We start from the raw sequence: 26,187 nt of genomic DNA on the forward strand, positions 1-26,187 counted from the left end.
TACTCATCACCCAGGGACATACCAGCCCTAATGAAATGACAGAACTCACAAGCTTTACATTGGACTTATTCCATAGTCCTTCACTCTAGAACTTCATTACGGATCAAAACAAGAAAAAATTCACGCAATGAAAAGACAACAGGACATTGAAGACAAGAAAATGCTGCATTATCTATCTACCAATTATTTTAATGCCAGCCAAACACGGAGCAAGCTCTCTATTGACGATGTCCTCAAGTTCCAAACACCCCCAGTACAAGGATCAGCTCACCAATTCTGCCGGAAGTGTATTAATTCAATATCAGACTCCAAAACTTCACAAGGGAACTAAATTAACCCCCCCAAATAAATACATATGCTTAAACCCTGCACAAGGAACAGACCTACACAGTGTCAATTACACATCTTTATAATTGCCCAATTATTGGACCTCAACACAGATGTTTCTCAGTCTCTCACATGCAAGAGCTGAGGCTTTATGTGAGCTCCACTGTGCTGATTTTGGCATTTGTTTCCCTTTGGATTCTGCTGCAGTTTTATGTTCACCAAGGACTGAAGCTGGGAAAACATAGGCACTCCCTTACATATGAAGCTTTATTAAGTTGGGATCATGCTCTCTGTTGGCAGGCAGAGGAATAGAGACAGAGGAGAGTGAAAGTGGGAAGGGAAAAACAAAACAAAACACAAATAACTTTCACTCTTCGGAGCAGGCACGCCTTCTTACGCCAGCTCCCGCCGCCGATCATTCATCTGGCTCCTCTCAGCTCCCAGCCAGTAAAGAGTCAACATCTCCTTCCTACGAAAACATGAGCTATCCCGCTCCTGAGCCATATACCAGAAAACACACCGAGAGGGACTCACAGGGATCCAGTTTCTCAGGATGGAGTTGCATTTCCACAAGAGAACTGAAATATCTTTGATTACAACAGAAGCAAGGTCAATGGTGCTTTGAAGCGTCTTATTTTGCACAGCATGTGTATTATTACACCTAACTTGCCTACAGTCCGGACCTTAACTCCTTCGTTCACAACCAGAGATGCATTCAAAGAGTCCACAGGGGAAAGTGCACAAACTTGGATGATTAATACCATGTGCACGTGTGTGTGTGTGTTTGTAGGAGGGATGTACTGTGCTGTGTGGTAGGTACGAACATCCAAGGAGTGTTTGTCCAAGAACTGTGTGGCCCAGGGAGGGAGGCGGGTACACACGGGCTGAGCGCTGCCCGGGCTGCAGAGCCGCACCGACCGAGCACAGCCCTGCTCCCAAAACGCTTCTGAGCTTTTGCGTAACACAGATCAATGGGTCAGACTTCCAGTTTCCCAACAGCTTTCCCTGACAAATGCCAGAACAGATATCGCTGAAGTCAAACAGGGCAGCAATAACATCCCTGCCAACCAGCGTGAAAATTGGCAAAGCCGGGCACCGAGGACTGCCTATCATCAGAGACAGGGCATGGCCCGGCACAATGACGAACCCACTTAACAGCGCTGTAAAATTAGCCGTTTATGAAAACAAATGGAATACTGCAGCAGAGGGTGACGTAAGGAGAGTTGGCTCCAGAGAGAAACAGAAACTCCTGTAGCCTGGATTAGCAGAAGAGCTCCGATATAGCAGGGCTCAGGCATAGAAGCTGATAACAACTTGGGCCCTACATGAGATTTTTAACAGACACAACAGGCTTCCCCTATAGGCACACATATGGCTCCTATAGAACTTTCAGTGACCACTCACATGCCAGCAAGGAGGAGTGGAAGTGGGGCAACCAACACAGGCAGAGGGTGGGGGGCTAGAAAGTAGATGAAGACACAAGGAGGACTCCAAAAAAGAGGTGTCTTCCAGCCAGTCCTGCCCTCTCCCTCAGATCCATACAATCACACAGTTTCCCACTTTGCAAGTGCGATGAAAGTTGGGGAGAAACCTACTTCTGGCACTGTCAGCAAATTGGACACAGTCCCTGACCCCCCCCTACCCTCCGCAAGCCCCCAGAAGGGCTCTTGATTTCAGTGGGGTCCTACGGGTGCAGCTTCAATGGCAGAACAGGGCTCCTGAGTCTGTCACATCCCAAAACAGTGAAAATGAGAAAGCCAAGAGTTTTGGCAGCCAGAACCCTCGATTTCCTCATTGAGGGAAGCGTAATCTCTCCCTAAGCTTGCTGCAGGTCTGGGAGGCTGTGGTGTGCAGAGGATACTCCGAGTGAGTTCCTCTTGGACCTCTTCCAGGTGTTTACACACAGAGCCAAACCTGGCTCCTCTTCAAGAGTGCATGCGAGGGGGGGAAGGGGAGCTTACAAATAAAGTAAAAATCACAAAGTCCTCCCGAGCCGAGCTGCAAGCTCCACGGTGCTAAACTGGGGCATTTCTTTTCATTTTTCACAGTGGAGTGTTATTTCCATGCATAAAATGGGTCAAGTGTTTTATACAGGCAACAACCCAACCTCCCCCAGCCAATTAAAGTATTTTACTACAAATTATCTCAGTGCGTGTTTGTTTAGGTTCCCTATTGTGTGAATTAGAGATACTTGCACCAAAGACATACACGGAGTCTTAGGTGTTGGATGAAACACATTAAAACGTACACCGACTGTGTTTTGCCACTGATGAGAAACGTGTAAACCCAAATTCTGCCTTTCCTAACTTGAAAGGGAAGCACTTTGAGCCCTGGGGTTTAAGCTAAGACTGGGAACCAGAAGAGTGGAGTATGAGAAAGCCAAGGGTAATAAAGCAAGTAATAACCTATTTCACCTATGAAATCACTCCTCTTGCCTGTCCTACTCAAGGCAATAGGGACCAGCCCATGCCCGGCACCTCCTGCCCACCCCGGCAGCCACACACACACCGCGTCGCCCTCCCCACAAGCGAGCGGAGCAGCTGGGATTGGGGAAAGTTAAGGAAACACGCTGCTGGGGTCATCTTAGTTCTTGTTTTCCTTAGGACAAGGCAACTTCCTAGTGAGAGGACAGTCGCGCAGGTCGGGGACAGGGCGGCGGAGGGAAGGGAGGTGGCAGGGACAGGCGAGCAGCCGCGGTGCCACCAGCACCCGCTGCCTTCTGCTCGGAAGCGACTCCGGTTACAGGGAAAAGGGAAATCCTCCCTGTCTCTTTAAGGCATCCTAGGACATGGAAACTTTGTACTTTCAGGGAATCTCCTTGCCAAAAGAACTGTAAAACATGTCTTCCGCACCCCCCCAATACCCGTTTCTCTTTCTGACTGGTTTTCTTTTTTTGTTTTTTGAGGACATTTCCATTTCCTATGGCTTCCTTCAGAGCAAAGATGGATGTGTCAACATTTATAAGGGTTTGTAACCCTCCGAAAAGTATCCGATTTCACGACAACTCCACTGCACTTTATCACTAAAGCGGGGAGAGGGCGGGAGGTGGCGGGAGGGAGGGGGAGAGGGAGCAAACGAGGGGGAAAAGGACCCAAATTCATGATGGGCTCATAAAATTTAAATAAGAAAAGTGCAGTATTCCTCATTATTCTTCAGCTCAGACAGCTTACGCTGGTAGCTGCTTTGAGTACTAAATGATTTTATAGGGCTATTTGACCTTACAGTCATTTGTGTTACACTTGCCATTGCTAAGGGGAGACAAAAATACTCCACACATCCTCTAGCTGCAGTGCTGGTCCCAGCCCCAGCTGAGTGCCGAGGGCTTGGGAACTTTATAAACTCATTTGATTCATTTGAGGTTTCACAATAGCCAAAAGTTCCTTTATAGCATTTTGGAAACCACATGCTGACGTTACATCTAGAAAGGTAACAGTGAAGTACACTGAAAAGCTAATAAAACGGAGGAAATCATACAGGGATCTTAGATATGCTTTTCTTTGCAGCCACACACTAGACACATACATTTCTTTTCATACATACATACAAGCTACTTTCAAATGCTGTATTTACAGTTTCCCAACCTGAAAATTAAGTAAAAACCCCCCGTAAGAGCTCTGTCTCCTACCTGCATCTTGATCCGTACACACAGATATCAAGAAACTACCCAGGATACTGCCATTTCCCTATGCAAAAGTTTACATAACTTTTTCCTGCAAGCATATACTTTCAGACAGTTCGCTGAGCTCCGGTATTTGCCCAAATATATAGATAGTAAACACACCCGAGCGTGTTTCCACATGCACTCACACCCATCCGTACATCGCGGGGCACACAGGCACAGTTAAACGCACACATGCATATACCAATACACACGCACGCCTACAGCCGCCCGTTCTGCCGGCTCCCGGCACGTACCAGGGATGCTGCAGCCACAGGCACGATGAACTCCCTACCTGCAATGACAGCCGGGGATCTCTGTCCTCCTTCGGCGTTCAGCCACACTTGCAAAGTGAAGGCGTCTCGGGGCAGCTCAACATCTGCCTTCAGCCGCAGCTGGTCACCTTGTCCGCTGAAATAGAGCGCCCTGCTCGGGGTAAGGGACTCCTCGTCGCCCTTCACCTCCCGCTGTTGCCTCCTGCGGGGGCCGTGCCCCGGCTCCAGCCCCGCGGCCGAGCGTCTGCCCCGGGCCGACCTGGTGGCACAGGTGCCCGGGGCGGCGGCGCGGAGCGGGCGGCGGTGCCTGGCCGCCCTCCGGGCCCTGCGGGAGCGCTCGTCCGTCCCACATTCGGCTCCGCTGGCCAGGGCTGTGCAGAGGAGCGCGAGAGGCAGCAGCAAACTCCAGAGCTGCATTTCCAATCTTCCCCCCCCTTCTCCCCTGCAAATCCTCCCGATCTGCCAGCTTTGGGCTCCTCCTTGCCTTGACTTTCTTCTCTTGTTCACCCTTCTTGGTATTTGCTCTTTTTATAACCCTTCTCAGTTGCTTTTTCTTTTCTTTTTTTTTTTTTTTTCTTTTTTTTTTTCCTTTCTTTTTCCTGCTTATAGATTTTTTTTTCCCTTAAAACAAATAAAAATAAAATAAGTCAAAACTCCTCCTTGGTTGAAATGTATTTCTCTGTTCTTCCTCCTCTATCTGTCTTCTTCTCCTCTATTCCTCCACAGCTGGAATTCCTCTCTCTCTTCTTTTCTCTGCTGGATTTTCTTCCCTTTATTTTTTTCTTCTTAAAAAAAAAACACAACACCACACACTCTCTCACACACACAAAACAAAACACCAAAACAACCCCCCAGCTTTCTCCAAGACTCAGACCCACTGATTTCCCTCCCCCCAAAAGATGCTCTAATCTATTTATTTTTTTGGCCTCCTTTATAACATAAGCCACAACCCCCTCCTTCCCCCCAGCCTCCCCCCCCTCCCCTCTTCTCCACAAAATGAAAGAAAAGAGAAAAAGCCCCTCAGAAGATGAGTAAACAAGAATATGCTAATCTACTCTAGGGTGCTCCACCTTCCCAATTGAATGATTCCCATTAAAACTGCAGGGATCATGACTAATCAATCAGCTTGAAGGAGCAGATAGCTCCAGAGGTTCAAACACTTTTGCTGCTTTCTCCCCCCCCCTTTTCCTCTCTTCCTCTTTCCCCCTATCACTTTCCCCCCTCTTATTTATTTTTTACAGAAGACAATCAAGATGAATGGATCGCTGTGACACAAACCCTGCACCCCCCTTTTTGCAGTCTCCCCAGCTTTCTTTCCCAGTCCAGTCCAAAACACACATTCCTATTTTTTTTTCTTGGCAAAAGAGAAAGCTATTTCTCCTCTCAGACTCCCCGTTGCACTTTGCTGGTAAACCTTATGCTCCTCTGCAGCACATTAAGAGTCTTGAAACTTGAGTCTCAGATATTTTTTTTAATTGCCTGCTTTCTTTCTCACTCTCTCTTTTCTAATTCTTTCTTTTCCTCTTATTATTTTCTTAAAGTTATGCAATCAGCCAGGCTCCCCCTTTTGTGGTCCCCCTCAGTGCAGTTGTGTGCGGCTAATCCAAATGTTGCATCAAAGGTCCCCATCGAATCATCAGAAGCTAAAAGGAGAGAAGCTTTTTGAAGAACATTTGCCTTCCAGAAGCTGTAGCAACAGAGCAGGATTTGGTTTTTGAATGCTCCAAGAACTCCTGATTTTTTAATAATAATAATTATTATTATTATTATTTTAAAAAATGGTGGATTGAATCAAAGAATCCTCTCTCAATACTGCTGATTTTTCAGCCTAAGGAATTCAGCTCCCCTGGTTTCCTTGGCTTAGTTGTAGCCACAGGTAAGGTTCTGGCTGCTTGCTGGTTTGTAGATCTCTGTTTCTGAGCTGGGACGTTTCTTTTTTTTCTCCTCTTTTTTTCCCTTTATTTTTTCACTTTTGAACGATCTCAAAAGCTCCCCCTGATGGCAACAAAAAGCATTTTCCTAAGTATTTAATTAGTGGAAATGACTTAGCAGCAGCAGACACTGAATCTACGGGCCACTGTTCCACTCAGAATAAGGCCAGTAGAACCAAATTAAATCACACCCAATTCAGGCACAAACCCAGTAACACACACCATCCTTGTCTTCCATGGCAAAATCAATGATTGTCACACCTTGCTTCCTTATAAACTTTTAACAGCAATGATGCAAGAGAGTTTTCCTGGGGCTGCAATCTTTCTGGTTTTGCAGATTACTCTTATGTGTGAGTTTGTTACAACTACTTGCGCTTCAAATACACATGATAAAATCAATGAAAGTAATTTCTTCAATAAGAGTTGCATGCTTGCAAGGCTTCAGAAAGATTTTTTTTTCAGTTTCTTACTCCTTTGCAAACACTTAAGAATGTAAAATTGGCATTTTCAGAGATCTTGGATATGTCCACAATGTCCCATCTGAAGTCAACAAGAACTAGAGCTGAGCCCCCCACTGACCACACAGATCTGCGCCTTACAGAATCCCAGAATGTCAGGGGTTGAAGGGACCTGGAAAGCTCATCCAGTGCAATCCCCCCATGGAGCAGGAACACCCAGATGAGGTTACACAGGAAGGTGTCCAGGTGGGTTGGAATGTCTGCAGAGAAGGAGACTCCACAACCTCCCTGGGCAGCCTGGGCCAGGCTCTGACACCCTCACTGAGAAGTTGTTTCTTCTCAAATTTAAGTGGAACCTCTTGTGTTCCAGTTTGAACCCATTACCCCTTGTCCTACTGTTGGTTGTCACCAAGAAGAGCCTGGCTCCATCCTCCTGACACTCACCCTTTAGATATCTGTAAACATTAATGAGTCCCCCCTCAGTGTCCTCTTGTCCAGCTCCAGAGCCCCAGCTCCCTCAGCCTTTCCTCACACAGGAGATGCTCCACTCCCTTCAGCATCTTGGTGGCTGCGCTGGACTCTCTGCAGCAGTTCCCTGTCCTGCTGGAACTGAGGGGCCACAACTGGACACAATATTCCAGGTGTGGTCTCCCCAGGGCAGAGTAGAGGGGCAGGAGAACCTCCACAAAGCTCTGCTGACCAGACAGACGCAAAGTACCGACAACATCTACAAAGTTTTTGATAGAAGACCACAAGAACTTAAGCCTCTCAACAACCAAGAGGAAATCTGTTAGCTAGGAATCAAGCTATACCACGGTATAAACTCCCATAAACATCCCAAAGAACTCAGAGGGATGCAAAAAATACACGTGTACGTGCCTGCTCAGCACAAACAATTTAAGATGAGAGCTTAAGTACTGCACTTTACTATTCTAAATTGACACAGAGAGGACAACGCAAATCAGACAAAAATTCAAAAATTTAAAGTGAACCTGTTCAACTTAAATAATTGCTAAAGTAGGAAGAGTTGCACTGCCGGGGACACTGCGTCCCCCCCAACAACTCCCCGCAAGCCCCCAGGAGCTTTGCCCACATGTAGTCTGGAAGAGCAGGCTCTTAAACTTAAATAGTGCAGGTTCCAGCCCTTCCAGTGGAAAAATGCTAATTCTGTGAAATTACGTTTCTTAGGGACATTATGATTTGGGTGAAATCACCAAAGAAAATCATCGAAACTTTTCAGTTTGATGGCACTGCACCATTTCCTTTTGGACATATTTGACCTTCTCTCCCTTACAATATTACTGGCAAAAAAAAGGGCTTCGCTGTGACCAAAATGCAACACTAAATGCATCTGACTGCAATTCCGGTAACAAACTCTGGGGTATACTTGCTACGAAGGAAAGGCCCAAAGCTCAGCTTTTTGTACTCAGAGTAGACAGAGAATCATAGAATTGTTTTGGTTGGAAAAGACCGTCAGGATCATGAAGTCCAACCATAACTCAGCTCTAGCACTAAACCATGTCCCTAAGAAATATGTCTAAACACCTTTGAAAACCCCCCAGGGATGGTGACTCCACCACTGCCCTGGGCAGCCTGTTCCAATGCCCAACAGCCCTTTCCAGGAAGAATTTTTTCCTAATATCCAATCTAAACCTCCCCTGGTGCAACTTGAGGCCATTTCCTCTTGTCCTATCACTTGCTACTTGGGAGAAAAGACCAACACTCTCCAAAGAAAGTAGGAAAAGATGGAATTTACCTCTAAAGCATGAACTACACGTTCAATCAGTTCTATTTCAAAGACATAGCAAAAGTGTAAAGAAAATGTGAAATGTAAACTCTTGAGTCCTGGGTGATAAGGAGCAGAGAGTAGAAGAGATGTGATTTTAGCAACAGTGAGTTAATCTGCGTTTCCTTAAGTCTGTGGGTCAGATCTAACTTCCCTGACAACAGAAGAAATTCTACCCTGCACAGATGGACATTTATTCTCTGCTTAAGCCAGTACTTAAGTCATATACGGGCCTTCTGGCAGAGGGGTTTCTGCCCAAGGAGAATAAACCTCCTGTTGAACTTGAGTGGAGTATTCTCCTAAGTAAGGGGAGCAGGATATTGTTCTCCATCTAGAGGTATTTTCACAAGAAAAAGGAAAGGAGCACCAAACCCTAGATACATATATAGAGACAAGAATTAAAATAGATATTTGTGATATTATGCCAAAAAAATAGCATTGTGCTACATACTGTATGCAGTCATTATAAGCAGAAATACTCAGCAGGAATCTCAGCTGAAGCTGCCAATAACTTCCAGGTTCAAGACTAGAGCTGAGCGAATAAATCATAACAAATAATGGTTTTGTCAAATATTGACTTTTTTTCATCCAATTTGCAAGCAGACTGCAAAACCTCTCAAATATCTTTGAAATTATACGCCCATTTCTTCCTCATGTTTAGTATTTCTCTAAGGCCAATTAGCACACAATTTACTGTAATGTACACATTTTCACATTTGTTCTGTGTTAATTAGGCAAGGCAGTCACATGGCGTTATTTTTGGCTCCCTGGGGGTCAGGTTTAATCACTCACAATATACTAAAATTACTGAATTTACATATGATGGGAGATTCTACTGCTTGAAACTCTCATTGTGAAAAGTGTTGGCTATTCAGGTTACTCACATGAAGGTCAATTAAAAGCAACGTTTCTTGAAAGTCAAGCTGAAAAGTCTGCCAGCTAGAGCTGAATTGAGGCCCTACTATTTTGGGCAAGTATTTGTACATATTTGTCCTCCCTGTGTTCAACTCCATCAATCACAGCAGAGGTTTGCATGGTTTTTACCCCTCACCGATATCCCAAATCGAGTCGCTCCGAACTTGGCTGCGGTTGAGCATCGCTGAAACACAACCCAACGGCTCCTCTGCTCAGAATCAGACAGCACCCAGACGGCAGATTTTAATGCAACATGTTGGATTCAGGGAATATTTTATGCAATCAACAATGGTATGACTGGAATCACGCTGCCTCCACTGAACAGTAAGGAATAAAAAAAACCCCAAATGACAAGAATAACTTCAAAGAATAAAAGGGATTTGGGCATTCTGGGTTGTCAATCCCAGAAAGTCCAGCATCTCTTAGGAGACAGAGCCGCTTGCTTGGTGGCAAGATGGTGACACGGGGTTGCGTTAGATGTAATGTGGCTACAGCTCCTCATAAGAAAACACAGAAATGCTAATAACCAAAAAAAAAAAAAGAAGAAAAATGTCAAACATGTTCAGTCCTGGAAAAAATTTCACAGAAGACCCACATTGGACTCAGTGTAAATTTGCCAGTTTTTGTAGTATTTTTTTTATATCTTTCCCTTCTCCTTCTATTTTAAAAGCATGAACAATTAGAAGTCAGTGTGCTGCCTTTACTGTCACACTTCACGCTAATAATAATCCCTATTTAAAGGGTCCTTTATAACTATTGCCTGCATACTCCTTATTCCATACAACTACACTGCATTGAGCAGAAGTCAGCACTACTTTGCCTTTGCTAGTGGATAAGACACTCTTCTACTGCCGTTCCTCCAGTTGTCCTATACATAAACTACATGCTACGGTAATTTACATCCATAAAACAGCTTCACGTCACTTTGAAATACACCATTTAATCCAGAAAAGTTTACTGAACAATTAAGGAGCGCAATAAATGACAATCAAGACTAAACATGTAATTGATGACTTTATGAAGGTATCAGTAATTTTATAAGGTAATTTGCAGTCTGTGGCTATAAATTCCTATTTAAACCTGGCATACCACTCTTTTTTGCCCTGCAGAGAGTTGTATTTGCTAACAACACTGATGCATATTCGCCTGGAATTTGGTCACTTTATCCCTTAAATTTCCCTCATGAAATATCGTATTTCCAGAAAAAGTTACATATTCTTTGTATTTATTTCACCACATTCTTGAAATACATTCTTGGGGGTGGGGCAATAACCACTACTCTACAACATTGTGCTGAGAGCAGAAAGACACGGTGCATGATGTAAGCAATGAGGCACGTTTTTCCTCTTCAATTAAACTGTGTAAATGCTGATTAATTCAGTGGGTTCCATTTTAATTTGGACTGTATGGAATAATTTGGGATGGGCTGCCTGGATTAAATCCTTGCTCAGGCATGAAAAGAACAATAACCACGGACCTCACCTACATGGTGCCCAGTGGCCACTCTGAAGCCATGTCCCTGTGACCCAAAACATACACGTGAGGATGCACAAGGTTTCAGTGAGCAGCCCCAGGGGTCCCATGGTATGAGACTTTGGGGCCAGGTCCTTTACCCCTCACTGCTGCACAGCCACATCCCCAACCCCGAGAGCACCATGCAGGCAAAGGAGGCAGGTTCCTAAACCAGCAGACTGATGGGGGCAGCAAAATCACAGCCTAAAGCAAAAGATAGTGAGAGGAGGAAAGACCTCCTGGGTCTCAGCAAGTGCCCACAAGCACCAGGCCCAGCAGGGCTCTCACCTCCGGGGTGGCCAAGGGGCTCCCCTGCATGGCCCCAGCAGGAACGAGCTCCCAGCATCTTCCCCAGGCCTCCTGGCATTGCCCTTTTATTGAAAAGCCTGGCTCAGAGAACCTTACCCCCTTTGGACAGGTTTAAAACCCCAACAAGAACACAAAATCTCTTTGCCCCACTTTCCCCTCTTATTTCAGGAGACTGAAATGATGCCTATTTCTAAAGTCTGTTTGCCCAGAGATTTAAGATCCTCAGATGCAACCAGGATGCTGAAACCCAGAACTGCAGAATGCTATTTATATCGCTTCTGCACTTCTTGCCCAATGAGGAGTTTCTGAGAGGGCAGGAGGAAGAACTATCAAATATTGCTCCTAAAAAAAACAGGTAAAACCTAGTTGAGGAGACAACACATCTTGCATTCTGGAAAATCAGGATATGTGGTTCCCAAACCATCTCACACCCAAAAGTTATATGTTCTCCAGTCTTTTGGGCTTGGGTTGAATACTGGGGGAAGAGAACTGGACCTGGCTGGAAAGGAAAGGGGAACAAGAGAAGCAGTTGCCTGACCAGGAAGGGAAAAACTCCTTGTGATTTGTATCTCCTAGTGATTTGCAAATACTGGTAGTTGGTTTACGACCTGCAAGAGGACTGCACGGGGCCATTGCTTTATTCACCCCTGAGCACATCCAGTTTGTTCGGGCTGCCTTGCTGTAGCCTGTAACTCAAGAGCCCTGTACCCATGGCAGGACCCAAAAACCCACCCTGACATCCGCTGGGGACACCTCAAATCCATCTCAGAGATGCACAGGAGTACTCAGGCTCCCAAAACAGTCAAGACCAAATTGGGTGGGTGACGGGGGAGAAGACAAGACTATTTCACTGAACTAAAGACTGATCAGAAAGCACCAGACTGTCAAATAACTCTAAGACAGAAAAGATGGAGACCATACATTCCACCCAAAGAGACGTATCCACAACACAAACCACACCACTGCAGTTGCTGTTGATTAGTCACTGCCCCACAGCAAGTCCCAGCCCAGGGGTCAAGGACTGGGTGAACTCTGGAGCCTAAACTATCCTCTTAGACCTACTAATGTTTTCCTCACAAGACAAATAGCATAGACTGGTGCAGAGAGGGGTGGGGGGCTGCCCTGGAAAGGCACGTGGGGCCTCTGCTAGCTGGGTACCTGTTCAGAAGATACATGGGAGGTCATCACTCTTCCAGTGTTCTGCTCTGACATCTCCCTCTAGCCATACATCACTTTCGAAACGTTAAAGAGGGGGAGGTCACTATCAGCTGTCCTGGAGGGTGAACACAGCAGAAGCGGTGGGGCAGCTCTCCAGCCCCTTGCACTAGGGTGGGCTCCCTCGGGCAGGGTGGCATTGGCTGCTGGAGGAGAGGTCGTTCCTGGAGGAGGGGATGGAGAAGAGGGCTCAGCTTGCTGCTCTCTCAGGTTCCCCCAAAGTGCCATCAGCACATCATGTTACTGTCTCAGAAGAGCCACACAAACTGCTCTCAAAGCCAGAAGGAAAGTCTGGTGCTGGCACATAACTATGCACGAGGAGAGACAAGGAGCAGGACTCAGACAGATGGAAATACACGGCTCATGAATAATCCAGAAAATTCAAACATATCAGGCCATGTTTTGGTATTCACAGGCACCATCCACAAGAAAGTTTAGCATACACAAATGTTTTTCATAAACTAAATTTCTGCTCCAACGCCAGTACTAACAGGATTAACAAGAGAAACCTGTCGTGTCTTGCTATTGAAGAAGATAATCAAGCAAATGATAAACAAATTGATCAAGAGACAGACATTGTGTGCCATTCTGCAGCAAGAAAGCCAAAAGACACAATTCAGAGGAAAAGCTGCTCTCTGCATTTCAGAGCTATCCCCAGTGAAACGGGATTTCCCCTTTCTGCTTTCATTTGAATGGCATTTGAAAAACACAGCTGTGGAGTCCCATGCACACGAGGTACGGAGCCAAACGGGGAACCCTCCCAGCCCGGCCGTCACAGCCCTCGGCAGCACATCCCAATTCAGCGCCTCGTCCTGTCTCTGCAGCGCACAGCGCCCAAGTCAGGTACTTCCCTCAAACGCTCCTCAACGAGTATCTGATCCTCACCTGCACTTGGGTTCTTGAGGTCACCTATGAATCGGCAGTTGAAGGATAAATTATGCCCCAGGTTACATCAGTCCCAATGCAACGCACCCAGCATCTGAACCCAGCTCTGCCAAACTGCAGCTCAGACCTTAAACTTGAAGTTCAGAGCAGGGCAAGCAGGATCGGGCATCGCAGAGCAAGGTGATTGTCTGCCTGGAAGATATATCTTGTCTTTTCAGTCATGTGCTTAGCTTCAGAATTTGAAACACCTCATAACTTTATCTGTCATCCCCTTGCACCTGAAGCAATCACTCCCTTCCTGATCCCAGCCGTGCTGCCGAGCTTCCCCATCCTCAGCCCAGGTTTGCACCCCGGCTGCTTCACCTCCCTGTACCCCCAGTACTCTGCCCCCAGAATCCACAGATATTAACTGATTTGTCAAAAGAAAGTTCAGGCAAGGATGTATTAAATCAAAACATTCCACTCATACCTCCCGGGCTTCTCAATGCGACTGAGATTCCTCAAATACGATAAAAAATACCAAAACAAGACAAAGCAAAATGGGGAAGGAAAGAACATAAAGAGTGGAAATAGAAACCAGACAGATGAAAAGCACAAGGAAAAAGAAAACCAACAACAAAACACAAGTAAATTTGAGGACAGCCCTCACTAAAGGCTGCAGGTTGGGTTTCCTTTGTTGAGAATTTGGCATCGGTGACTTTCTGTGATATGTCACTGCATGAAATAAATACAGTATAACAAGCATTATAGGAAACGATTGCCATATGTGATGATGGTGGCAGCCTGTGCTTTTCCCGCCACCCCCTATTGCTTTTGTCTGCGCTAAAGCTGCATTTAAACTAGTGAAATCCATCTCTATCTGTCTTAATATATAAATACATTTTCAGCCATGACCCACTACTGGCTACGATTGTATGGCGACTCTCGATTGAAACGTCTAAGCAGGGTTTTGACTTGATCCCCAGCTCATTGTTAATGCATTTAACAGGATTTTTAAAAATTCCCTTTGCTCCTTGAGATGATACCCAGTTTTCCAGTGATATGTAGAAGATCCCTCTGATGCCACACAGCTCCCTAGTGAGCGTAAACCCTATTTGCCCACTAGCACAGAAAACCAGGAAACATCATATGGACAGCTATAAAAGCTGCAGAGAAGTGGATTTAAGAAAACTATAACCTTGTTTCTATTGGGAAATATTTTCTGTATTCTAGTTTAAAACTACTTGTTATTGCATGAGTACATCTGTGCATGGAATCGGGCACATTAAATGGACTGGGCTGTTGGAATGGCAGCTCAGATACACGGCTAAGGCAGGTAATTAAACCGACGACTATGTGAATGACCTGGTTAAGAATCTCAAGAAAATAGAAAATTCCTCAGGAGGCAAAAACGGGAATTGAAATATCAAAATTTATCCTGTAGCAAAAAATAGTCTCCTTTCATTCCTTTGCCATCAATGCTTTAAAAAAGAATGAGGAAAGAGAAAAATGCATCAAATGAAAGCCCAAATAATACATGAAAACATTCTCCTAAACTAAATAGGCATAGAAGCACAAAGCCCTGTATATATTCAATGCTATTTTTAGAAAACGTTTAAACCTACAGACTTTAAAATTAATTCTCTAAAGTACATTTCTATAGCGCAATACAAATCTCATTAAATTCCATAGCTCACAATATTTATACAAAAAGGTACGCTTTGCTATTAAATGCTATAAGACCTGCCCAGAAAGGTTAGAAACTCTTTCTAGGATACCAAAATCTTTTCAGTTCTGTTCAGCACTAGAAAAAGGTTGGACTGATTTTCATTTGATCAGACTTGAGTTGTTGTCAGGATAGTTTACTGGCCAGTTACTACAGAAAATAGGGAGGCTTTTTGTTCACAAATGAAATCAATTTTGCTAGGAGCATTCACAATAGTTCAACCCTTCAAACGTCATGTGCTCCAAAACACTGCATGCTTTGTGGCGAGTCACGGACTGCCAGCTTTTAGCTGGAATAGCTGTACATGGAGTTTACAGCAACTGCTTTGTGGGGAACGTGGGCAGCTTTCTTGCTAAAGGTGAGCGGGGTGATGAGCCGCATTGCATACACCGGGGTAAACCAACAAAAATCAGGAGCTATATAGGTATATGTTGGTGCCTACTTTTCCAATTATATCAGTGAAAGTGAAGGATTTAAATAACAGTTGATGTTTACATGTTCAACTGCTAAGTTTCTACCAGGCTGCAATGACAGCTGTTCATTTTCCAACCTTGACAAGCATGGCCAAGGTTCTCAAGTTGATCTGATCCTTTTTGATTGCTTTTGTGACGTGATTTGTTGGAAGACATCATGAGCCTTCACTCCTGAAAACCTCACCCAGAATCCACCTGAAGGTTGGATTCCTCCTGAGGAATTTTCTATTTTCTTGAGATTCTTAACCAGGTCATTCACATAGTCGTCGGTTTAATTACCTGCCTTAGCCGTGTATCTGAGCTGCCATTCCTGAAGGTACCAGGAAGCAGCAGAATGACCAGGGCAGATGTGCAGCAGAAAATAAAAGATGTACTGACGTTTATTGTAGAAGTTGAAGCCTCCATCCTTCTATGTCTAGTATCTTTTGCCAACACTCAATTCACTCAGGCTGCCATCTGAAAAATGCAGCTGAAAAATGAGAAAGATTACCAGGCTCAAGAAGCAGTACTGTAAAGCCCAACCTATACTGGGTTTTTGTTTCCTCCTTCCACTAACTTACTTTTAATAAGGTTGATTGTAACAATAGCATGAAACTAAGAGAGGGGAAAAGGGAAGAAAAAAAAAAAAAAAGGAAGAAAAACACACTCTGTTTGTTTAGATTGGGTCATATTGTGAGTTTGGGTTTCATTTTTCTCTTAATTTTGTGCAAAGATTGGACTTAAGAAGAAACACATTTCTGGAATTGGGAACCTACAACTTGGTACAACTTTCAAGGTACCATGCCAACGTGTCTCTTTAATTATTTTTTAGATGAATTTTCCTTGTTCTGAGCTAATGGGTAACAGACCATGTCACAAAAATATTCCACATTCCTATTTATTCAGCAGAACTTTTTTTCTAAGAGTTTTCAAGGGGTTTAAAAACTACAGGCAGAGAGTCCTCAGAACTGATGCCTCCAGGCTGTAGGCATCTAGTTCAGGTTCACTGGAGCCACATTCAGCCAAGGACTTCCAGTTTCAGCTGCAATTTAAGATGTAACTCAGGATGCTCATGAAGCAACAGACCCATTTGCTTTCCTCTGTTCCCTCATTGCCTTCACACCCCAGAGAAAAACCTGAAGAGAACTCCCAGAAACTACAGATACAGCTTCACAGCCCTTTAAAACGTACAAAACAAACCTGCTTGAGTGATTAAGATGTTTTTGATGTTTAAGATTACTGAACGCATGAAAATTAACAGATACCCCTGAGTCATATTCAGCCAGAAATGCCATAAGAAATCCTGGAGCAAGCTATTTTTGGCTATAAAAGGCATCGAGGTCCATGGCAGGAGGCACTTTGGGAAGCCGGCTGAGAAGCCTGGAACATCTCAGCCCCTCCGGGTTCATCCTGACTATTCGGAGGCACTTCCAGAGAAACATGTTGGCGTGGGACACCTCAGGCGAGAAAGACAAGCAAAATTGGGGTAGGATGCTGATGCTGGGGGAGGGCGGCCACCCAAGGCCCCAGCTGGCTGGGCTCCGCAAGACTGGGTGGGATCCTCTTTCTAGAGGAAATCACACTTTTTTCCTAATGCGAATCCTTCCCAAAAGGGCTGCTGAAGCCAGTTTGCTTTTTGTTCTCAGTAATCACTTCACCAATATTTCAAAGGCATTATGTAACTGAAACAGTGTAAAGTTATTGCTACCGACATTGTCAATAAATCATTAACATTTCTTAACAGGAACAGCACAACTGTTCATGTCACGGCTGTCTCATTCACTTTCGAATCAAAGCTTTCAAATTAAATATTCATTTTATATTAAAATATTAATGCAGTCCCACTGTTTCTGTAACAAATATTAATTTCTTATGGCATTTCCAGGCAAATGCATATATTATAAACTTCATCTCCCACAGGAGGTCTCTCAATCCTTCTCTTTCCCTCCTTCAGCATTACCCTGATACCAGGCCAGGAAGGGACTTGGAGGGGCAAGCAAGGTGGATAATTTAACTTCAAGTGTACCCCATTCCTCCCCTCCCACACAGCCTCCCCACCCTTAGATCAGGATATCGAAGGCTGCCATTATATCTCCCGCCTACAGAATGAGTCATTCATACATTCAGCAATTCCTGTTGGAAAAACAGTGAATGCCTCTGTCACCAGGGCCCATTACAGAAATTAAACTTTGCAAATCATCAGGGAGGGGCAAGGTTTAAAGTCTTTCAAGGTGCACTCCTGGTCTCTCTGGTCTCAGTAAGAGCGGAATTGATTTGACAATAAGCTTTTACAGCCTTAATGTCTACAGTAGGAGCACGCAATGCACATAGCCGGGTAGGAAGCAGGTCAGAGGAAGAGAGTGCTTCTCTCTTGGATGTTATTTTTTTAAATTTCAGTGGTTCATCTCAGGCAAAAAGACACTGAATGGAAATTCACAGTGGCATTTCCACTTCTGCGCTGCATCTCGACATCTAAGGTTCGCACGAAGAGCATCCATCTGGCTCCTGCTGGGTGTCCCCGCGTGAGGGTCCCTTGAGGCAGTGAGCCAGGGGAACCTGCACACCCCGAGTACAGCTTTGGGCTGTCCAGAACTTTGTAAGAAACCCTAACCGGGAGGATCCAAAGGAAAAGCTAAGATTATTCACTGACAAATGGTCAAGCCATAACCCCGTTCAGAAAGACTAATTTTCTGCACAGTTTACTATAATTACTTCTGTTGCTTGTAGCTTCCTTATCCCTCTCTCCTGAGACCATTAAATCTACGCTACTCTGAAGAAGAGTAAGGAATAAAAGCTCTTCAGCCTCCAGGCTCTTTGGTACTTTCTCTCACTATTTCCTTCTCTAGTCATCAGACATCCTGGTTTTCGTTTGGGGATTTGTTTGTTTGGTTGGGGGTTGTATAGTGTTTTTTTAAAACCAAGTACTTCATCTGCATAAAATTAATTCACTTGCATTCTTCAAGGGAAGGAAAATTATTTCTTGTCTCAATTTGTCAATGGCTCCAGATCTCCCCATCCCTACATCTCCTAAAGGCCTGTGAGGTCTTTGAGACAGGGACAGCACTATCAAGCCTTAACAACGAGCTTCTACCAGGAGTGGACACAGGTTGCAACAGGAGGTAGATTTCAGATTGGTTGTTGGATGTTGACTTTAAAATTACATTGGGAAGTTCCCTCTTCAACAGGAAGAGCAGGAGGTGCCACCCTGGAGGTACCATGTCTCTTCGTGCCCCTCTAACCCTGCTACATCCCAAGCCTTTGTGTCTGGGTATTTGTGCCCCGAGCAATGGGATTACAAGAGCTACTTTCTCAGTTTATTCTGAAGACAAAAAGTCAGGAGAGCTTCAGTGAAAATTTGTTAGCTCAAACAGGTTCTTGCCTTTTTCTTGAGGTTTGCCACCATAGGGCATGTTGCAGAAGCCATATAATCACTTAGGATTAAAAGCACACAAGACTATTCTTTGACAGTTCTATCTTTGGATACTTTTATCACTGAAAGGGGAGTTTGGATGCTTGCTCTATCTGAGGGAGTTTCTGCTTAGCAATTTTTCTTTCTATGCAAATCCCATACGGAGACTCCTTGGAGAGAGTGTTCCTGTGCAGAAACCAGTAGCATGGCTGGTGAACCTAATATTGGAATCAGGTTTCCCTTAAATTCCCAGAAATCCCATACCGGGGTACAACCATCACCTCCAGGAGGAGGACGTAAACCCACCACTTCGGTCAGGCAAATACCTTGCCCAGCCATCCTCCTCCTCCTCCTCCTCTCACAGCCCCTGCCCCTCTCAGCAGCCACCTCCCACCAATCCCATTACCCTCCTCTCCTGCCAAAAACTGGTCCTCCACATCTACCCCAAAGGTAGCATCCACCTCCACACTTCTTCCCCTTTCTATAATTGCATCCTCTCCCTCTTGTACTGTCCAACTCCTCCACGTTCATTTTCTTTCTCCCATTGCTCTCCCTTTCCATTCTTTCCCCTCATCCTTCCACTTGTAAATGGTACCTATCCTTTATATACCACTTTGCCCTTTCTCCCTCCAAAGCAGCATCCAGCCCCTGGAAGAATTCACTGCCTATTCTACTTCCTCCCTTTAAAATACTTCAACTTTTTTTTTCCTCTTTTTTTTTTTTTTTAAGGACACTACATAAAAATAAACTATATTCTCTTTTGAAAGTCCTTATGACTATTAAACCACCATGCTCAGCGGTGAGTTTTTACAGCTCATCATAAAGCCTCCTGCAGTCTCATTATAGTTGACTAAGGGAATAAAACACCATTCAGAAATAATCCCAACAGTCTACCATTACTGATTTCCTCCTGTGCTTCTTAACTGACTAAAAAATAATATATCAATGTATTAGAAGTAGTGTGTCCCCAAGTTTTCAGAGCACGCAAAGGAGGCAGTGGAAGGCAGAACACATAGAGCAGCTCCTGCAGAACCCACCACGTTGGTTACCAGTCCTTGTGCAAAACAGAGAGCAGATGCAACGTGCCCAACCGCTCGCCTTGCCCAGCAATGCAGAGGCATCCAGTCACATATTTGCTGTTGATCAGAACACCTTTGGAGTAGCATTTGCCTAGTTTTTTGACCAGGGATTACAGAGGGTACTATCAAGACCTGCAGAAAGATTCAAGAAACTGGAAAGAAAAAAAAACACAGGAGCAGCCTCAGAAGTAGCTGGTGATGCTGGAAAGCAGACCAGGCTTGGCTATATGACCAAGGGGACAAATGCCATGGACATGGGACATGTTTTGGGGTGGGTGTGCAGGAAGAAGGGGCACAAACACAAAGCGTGAGTCAGAGCCACACCTCGCAAGTGGCCGTCACCGACGTCTGTGACTGTTCTGCAGGAGACTCCAGCGTCAGCAGGAAGGTTTTCTGGGCTGTGGCCAATGAAGCGATTGCTGTGGAGGATTTTAGGTGGAACAGGATGTTTTTCTAGCAAGGGCTAAAGGCAGAAGCTATGTCATTGCTTTGGCTTCCCTTCTTCCGCACCTCCACTAAGGATGAAAATGGATCCCAAGGTGGGGAAAACCTTTGAACGAGCAGTCAGCAACTCACTCTGCCTCATTTTGAACAAGTTATTTAAAAGTATTAATAACTGCATTAGGGATGAGGACATTTTCCAGCTATCAAGATCACTCACCCTCCCTAATGCTGACATTTCAAATAGACTGTTATAGAGTTATACCATTACTAGATTAAAAGGATGTCCCAGGCAGCCTCAATTATAAATTCAAGTGAACATATTAAGTTAAAAAAACCTCCTGGAACTAATAGTTTTAATTTTATAACATTATTCTCTGCAGTTGTAACATGCTCTGGGAGCAGTAGGGAGAATTAGAAAAGCTCTACACCCTGTATCAGAAGGTGGGTAACGCTGGCCCAAAGTTTTTCTTACCTCTACGTGATGCTTCTCAAAAACTTTCATACAAGAGAAATGCAAGATAATTATCAAAATCTACAGGAGGACAGATTTGCAACTTTTCTCAGCTGATATATGGCTTCTGTTCCTTGAAAAACAAAACAGGTAAAGAAATCTGCCACTAAACCATCAAGTCCCCAAATAACTACCAGCAGTAAGGGTCCAAAGGAGAGCACCCCAGCAGCACAGCACACGGCGAAGCACAGTAGGTACATTTGAATGGGAAGACATCATTTGGAGTGGGAACATTCTTCCCAACATTCTCCAGTTTGCTTATCCCAATATGGAATTAGGTAAACTCTGACACTTTCTTTAGATCACTTATGACCCTCAAAATGTTCAGAGGTTTGTTTGAAGGACACTCCCAAAAATTCAGATGTTCTACTGCCTTTGCTGTAGGGTCTCCAGAATTCTAAGTAGGGCAGGAAAACCTTCGTAGGATTCACATCTTGCATTTAGTTGAACTACGATGCCATCAAAACTGCCTCTGACAGGACATGGATTGGACTACATGATCTTTCGAGGTCCCTTCCAATCCCTAACATTCTGTGATTCTGTGATTTTGACATACTTGCTGCTGTGAAGCCGGGAATTGCAGAGGTCTATAGAAACTGAGGGTACCTTGAATCTCCTCTAAGCACTGCGCTCACAACGTACATTGACTTACGCCAAAGATTTGGGGAAAAAGTCTCAGTAGTCTCAGGATGAAGATGATGATGCATCCACATGACAGAGCTGGAAGAGTTATAACAGTGGCATGTGGCCACCACCCAGGAGAAAGCGTATTGTGAGCTATCCAAATATCCAAGCGGGTATTTTCACAATATTGATAAGGAAAACTGCATTTTATAGCCAGGTAATGCCAAATGTATATTCGTATCAGAACCTGACACTTCACACAGTGTATAATGTCATAGACTGCAAGACTCTCAGTTTTTTACTATTTCAATTTTTTGCTGTATCATGGTTTAAATAAAAAAAACGAAACCCAACCATCTGTTGCAATTATGGCAATGAATTACACCACCACAGATGGAAGAAAATTCATACGGTCAGAGAGTCAAGATTTCAGCGATTTGGAAATCCCTGAATTATGCCTGATTGTGCAACCAAAATTCATTCCCCATGTGCACACTCACTACAACAATGTCCCCAACACTACAATCACATGCTCTTTTGTCACATGCTGCTCAGGGCTGTCTGGGGGCACAGATCCTCGCTGCAGGAATGAACTGGGGTGGAGAGCAAATGAAACTCTATTTTTGGTACGTGAGCATGGACAGCAGCCTCTTCCTCTTCCATGCACTGATAGTTCAGGAGCAGGGGCTCCAAATCCATGCAACATGCACAGCTGGCGACAGAATTAGCTGCAAATTTAGGACCAGAAAAATGCACATCAGCAGAGTGGGGCCCCCATGTCGTATCAGTAAATGTCAAGTCTTTTTGTGTGGACGTTGGAGAGTTTCACATCGAAACAGCTGTGAGTTTGTTTGGGGTTTTTTTTAATGGGTAATACAACCTAATTTCCTCCCAATTTGTTCCTGGAAAGAGACTACTTTGGCTCAAATGTTTTAAGAGATGAACCAGCAGGAAAGTTTTCAACATGCATGAGTAACCGAAAAAGAAGTCATAGTTTTATATTGAAAGCACTAGAAAATCATAACCTTGGTTGTTACTCTCTCACACTGCCTGTTCTCAGAAGCAGCTACACCTGAAGGCATTTGTTTTAAGGTCGGTTTGATGGTTTGGTTTTGTTGGGTTGTTTTAAGTGAAATTCTGGACCCTTCACAATTTCTCTTGAAGCTCTATAAAATTAAACAAACAGTTTTGGCTGAAGGAGTTGAAGAAGAACAGAAAACAAAAGCTTTTGAAAGAGTCCTGATGTTTCGGTTCCAACTTTTCTGAACGATGGGATTCAATTTTTCACTTAATGTGAAGTTTTGAGACCGAAGTTACCTCCATTTAATTTTAAAGCACTGAACACCTACGTTCAATACTTTATTTTGCGCTACACAAAAATTGTCGTCTAGTCTGATGCACTCCACGTCTTGAGGGGAAGACACTTCACGAGGTGGCCCTGACAAGAGTCAACGCGACAAATGTCAGCAGAGCTTTTCTGCAGGCTGAAATCTTTTCTATGCAAGATGAGCAGGAGTCTCTTCCCAGCATTTTTTGGACACACGCTAAGCAGAGGAAAATATTTCCAAGACTTCGGTTATCTAAGGTTCTGCTTTCCCTCCTGGGTGTGGGTTGGAAGATGCTTTCCAGACATAACCTCCTCAACCATGCAGTCACTGTCGACTGCATTAACACCTTCATATTTGGCTAAAAGGTACCTTCTGGTAGTTAGTTGTCCAATGCTGTCCATTTGCAGTGCTCAATTAGTTGGAAAAGTCCTCTCCAAGAGTTTTGGTTCATCTCTGGAAAGCTTGCAGGAGACTGAGGAAAAGCTGTTCATTGAATATATTTCAATGTGGAGCTTTGTCTGACCATGGAGCAGCCCAGGGATCACTTCTTACAGGAGTAACTTATTATCCTCCACAAGTTATTTCAGAATATGCATTTCTTCCCTTTGGGAGGGGAGGAATTTCCCAAGTTCATTGTGGAGCTCTATCATCCTGATTCATATTGGGCCTATTTAGAAATGAACGCATCCGTCACCTTGCCCAAGAGAGGTTGGCTCTAGACTTAAGGAGGATGCTCATTCCCTTTGCCACGCAGGAAGCACAAGTCAGATTGCACTTTGCTGTCAATATGCTCTATCTATTTCTCAGGAAAAAAATGTACATTTTTCCAGCAAGCGCACTTTGTTTGCCAAGCGGAGTGGTGTTGCCTTCCTCCTTGATTATGGTTAAGTAAAAGTGGGTTTGTTTTAAATGGGAAAACAAATGGAACAGGTACTCTGGCCTTCCAACCCTCGCAGGCACCTTTGGTATGAGGTTTAGCATCCTGCAAGGGGAAAGGGGAAGAAATAACTTTTGTGGACTCTACTTGTTATGATATGGACACTTGATCATAATACAAGCTAATCCACAATGAATTATCTTTGACAACGTTTTACAAACCATCATGATGGTATGCAAGTTAGAGGAAAAAGCTGTAGGCCAAATGCCTAGAAAACATAAATCGATTTATACTGGACAATATGCTCCTTTGTCTATAGCTTACAGATTTATTCATGCCAAATCACTTCATAGAGAAGTTTGGACATGCGGTTTTGCTGGTTCCTGTATAAGAATAACCTCAAGATCAGAACCCGTCTCCATCCAGTTCAGTATCCTGCCTGTGTGTCCAGGGGCAAAAGACAGCACCTGGACCAGAAGATCCTTCATCCAGGTGACGGAGGAACAGATAAGACCTGAAGGTAAAACCAAAGGCCTTCGCCTTTTATCCCAGAGGAAAAAGGAGCCAAGTACTCACATCACTGTGTGGGTTTTGGTACCATAGTCCACAGAAAGCTGATCTCCCATTTCTCTAACAACTCTCAATTTGCTAGCCATGTGTTCGTTTCTACCTGCCACCTCCTGCGAGTTCAATGCTAAAAGCGTGTGTGCACATGAAATGCTGAGCTACGAGCACCCTGCTTCTAGGATTTCAGATGAAACAACTGTATTTCTCCAGCAGAGTTGAAAGGAAGCGTTACCTACTTCTCTCATCTGAGACTATAAGAAGCATTCAGAGTGGGATTTCTTATCTACTGAACTTTCCGAGGGCCAGCCTGAAGGACATGGGCTCTGTTTCCTTGAAATAGCACACGGCGCATTACATCAGGCTCGTGTCTGTCCCAAGCTGAACTACAGAGTAACTGGAGAATGGAAAAAATGCTGCCAGCGCCCAAGTTGCCTGTTGCCACCTCCCACTATAAGCTCCTTATCTGGGAAATGCCTTGTGAATCGGATGGCAGAGATTCAACCAAAGAGCCGCTGCCTCTTTTGGTGCCCGTCCTGCCCAAAACTGCCCATGGAGCTGATCCCGAGCAGCACAGCCCTCACGCCACGGCCAAGTGCACCGAGGAGAATCGCCCCTTCTAGGCTTTCGTAGCATTGCGTATAACGCAACATGATTCTGATAAGGAGGGAGGGGGAATGTCTAAATTTGCCATCAGATGGAGTAAAATTAGCCTAGGTGAGTAAGGGTGTCTGGCTGGCAGACAGCCAGTGTCAAGCACAGCCCAGTGAGCTCGGCTCTATGGCCAAGAAAACAGTGAGATTTGTATTTTCAAGTGCTTCGTTAGATCAAGTGCTCGTAGCCAAAGCTGAGAGCAAGTCATAAGGGGAGGACTGGGGTGGTGGCAGCTGGGAGTCTGGCAGCTGTGGGATCTCTGGGGGCTACAAATGAACATGTAAATTTCTATATTAAGCAGCAAAAGCATCTATTAGAGTAAAATTGCTCCAGCTTAATTGTTAGATAGGCATGTTTGTTAAAATACAATTTAAGCAAGATCATATCGTTCTTCCTCACTCAAGAGTGTATGCTCGATAACGTCGTTTGTCAGCAACTGCCTATTATGTTAAATAGCTGAGGAATTGCTGGATATCTTTCTGCTTAGATAATAACATTAAAGTTTCTTGAAGCATTTTAGAAGTCTGACTAATCTCCCTGTCTCTCTATTTTATTTTTCTAAAGTGAATTTAGTGCTGGTGAAAGGTTCCAGATTGACAGCCCTGGAGACAGGAGCTGATTGCTTATCCACATAATAGGTGCAGTCCAGACAGCTGCAGCACACCCACCGCTCCCCCACAGCCGCCGGCTGGGGTTCCTGCACCTTGCGCTGTCACTTCGAGCACGGAAGAGTGACCCCAGGGCTTGGGTACATGTGTGATGGTGGTGGCACTCACACAGCTCATCCATGGTTAACCTTTTAGGGTTCCCTTAATAGCCAGAGAGGAGGTTATGGTGAATTATCCTGCAGAAAACCAACAAACCTAAACAACTAAACCAAACAGCAAGACCCAAACTTTGTCTTACCTACCTCCTTTTGACTATTAAGGGAGCCCTGGGACATCAGGGGCAGTTAATAGGGAGTCTGTGTAGCTCACTCTGATCTCCTGGGAAGTGACAGCTTTCGTGCAGGTGCCTTTCACTACGCACAGGCAAACACCCACAGCCTCAAACCAGTCTTTAAATCCAGGCCTTGAGAAATGCCTGCAGCTGAGATCTGGCAAAGACATGGAAAATAGGCTTTGGCTGAAACTGCCTGAAAGTGCAACAACCGGAGCCAGCCAAACGACAGAGGATTTGTTTGTTTGCTTCTGACACATCCAGAGCTGAAACCACCTGGATGCCTGGACAATCATCAGCTGGCAACAAAGTTCAGACACCATCAACCCA

General features: G+C 44.6%; 1 protein-coding gene across 3 annotated transcripts in view; it reads right to left on the minus strand.

Moving 5' to 3' along the window:
- The window catches only part of PAPPA (pappalysin 1), a 174,609-nt gene extending 169,790 nt beyond the window's left edge, over positions 1–4,819 (minus strand). For all 3 annotated transcript variants that reach the window (XM_065035947.1, XM_065035946.1, XM_005498388.4), the window contains exon 1: positions 4,281–4,819. In XM_065035947.1, coding sequence (XP_064892019.1) covers positions 4,281–4,677 — 397 coding nt within the window. In that variant the 5' untranslated portion in view covers positions 4,678–4,819. The remainder of the gene's footprint in view (positions 1–4,280) is intronic.
- Positions 4,820–26,187: the final 21,368 nt, after the last annotated feature.

The sequence above is a fragment of the Columba livia genome, chromosome 19 (genome assembly GCF_036013475.1).
Source record: "Columba livia isolate bColLiv1 breed racing homer chromosome 19, bColLiv1.pat.W.v2, whole genome shotgun sequence".
Taxonomy (NCBI): domain Eukaryota; kingdom Metazoa; phylum Chordata; class Aves; order Columbiformes; family Columbidae; genus Columba; species Columba livia.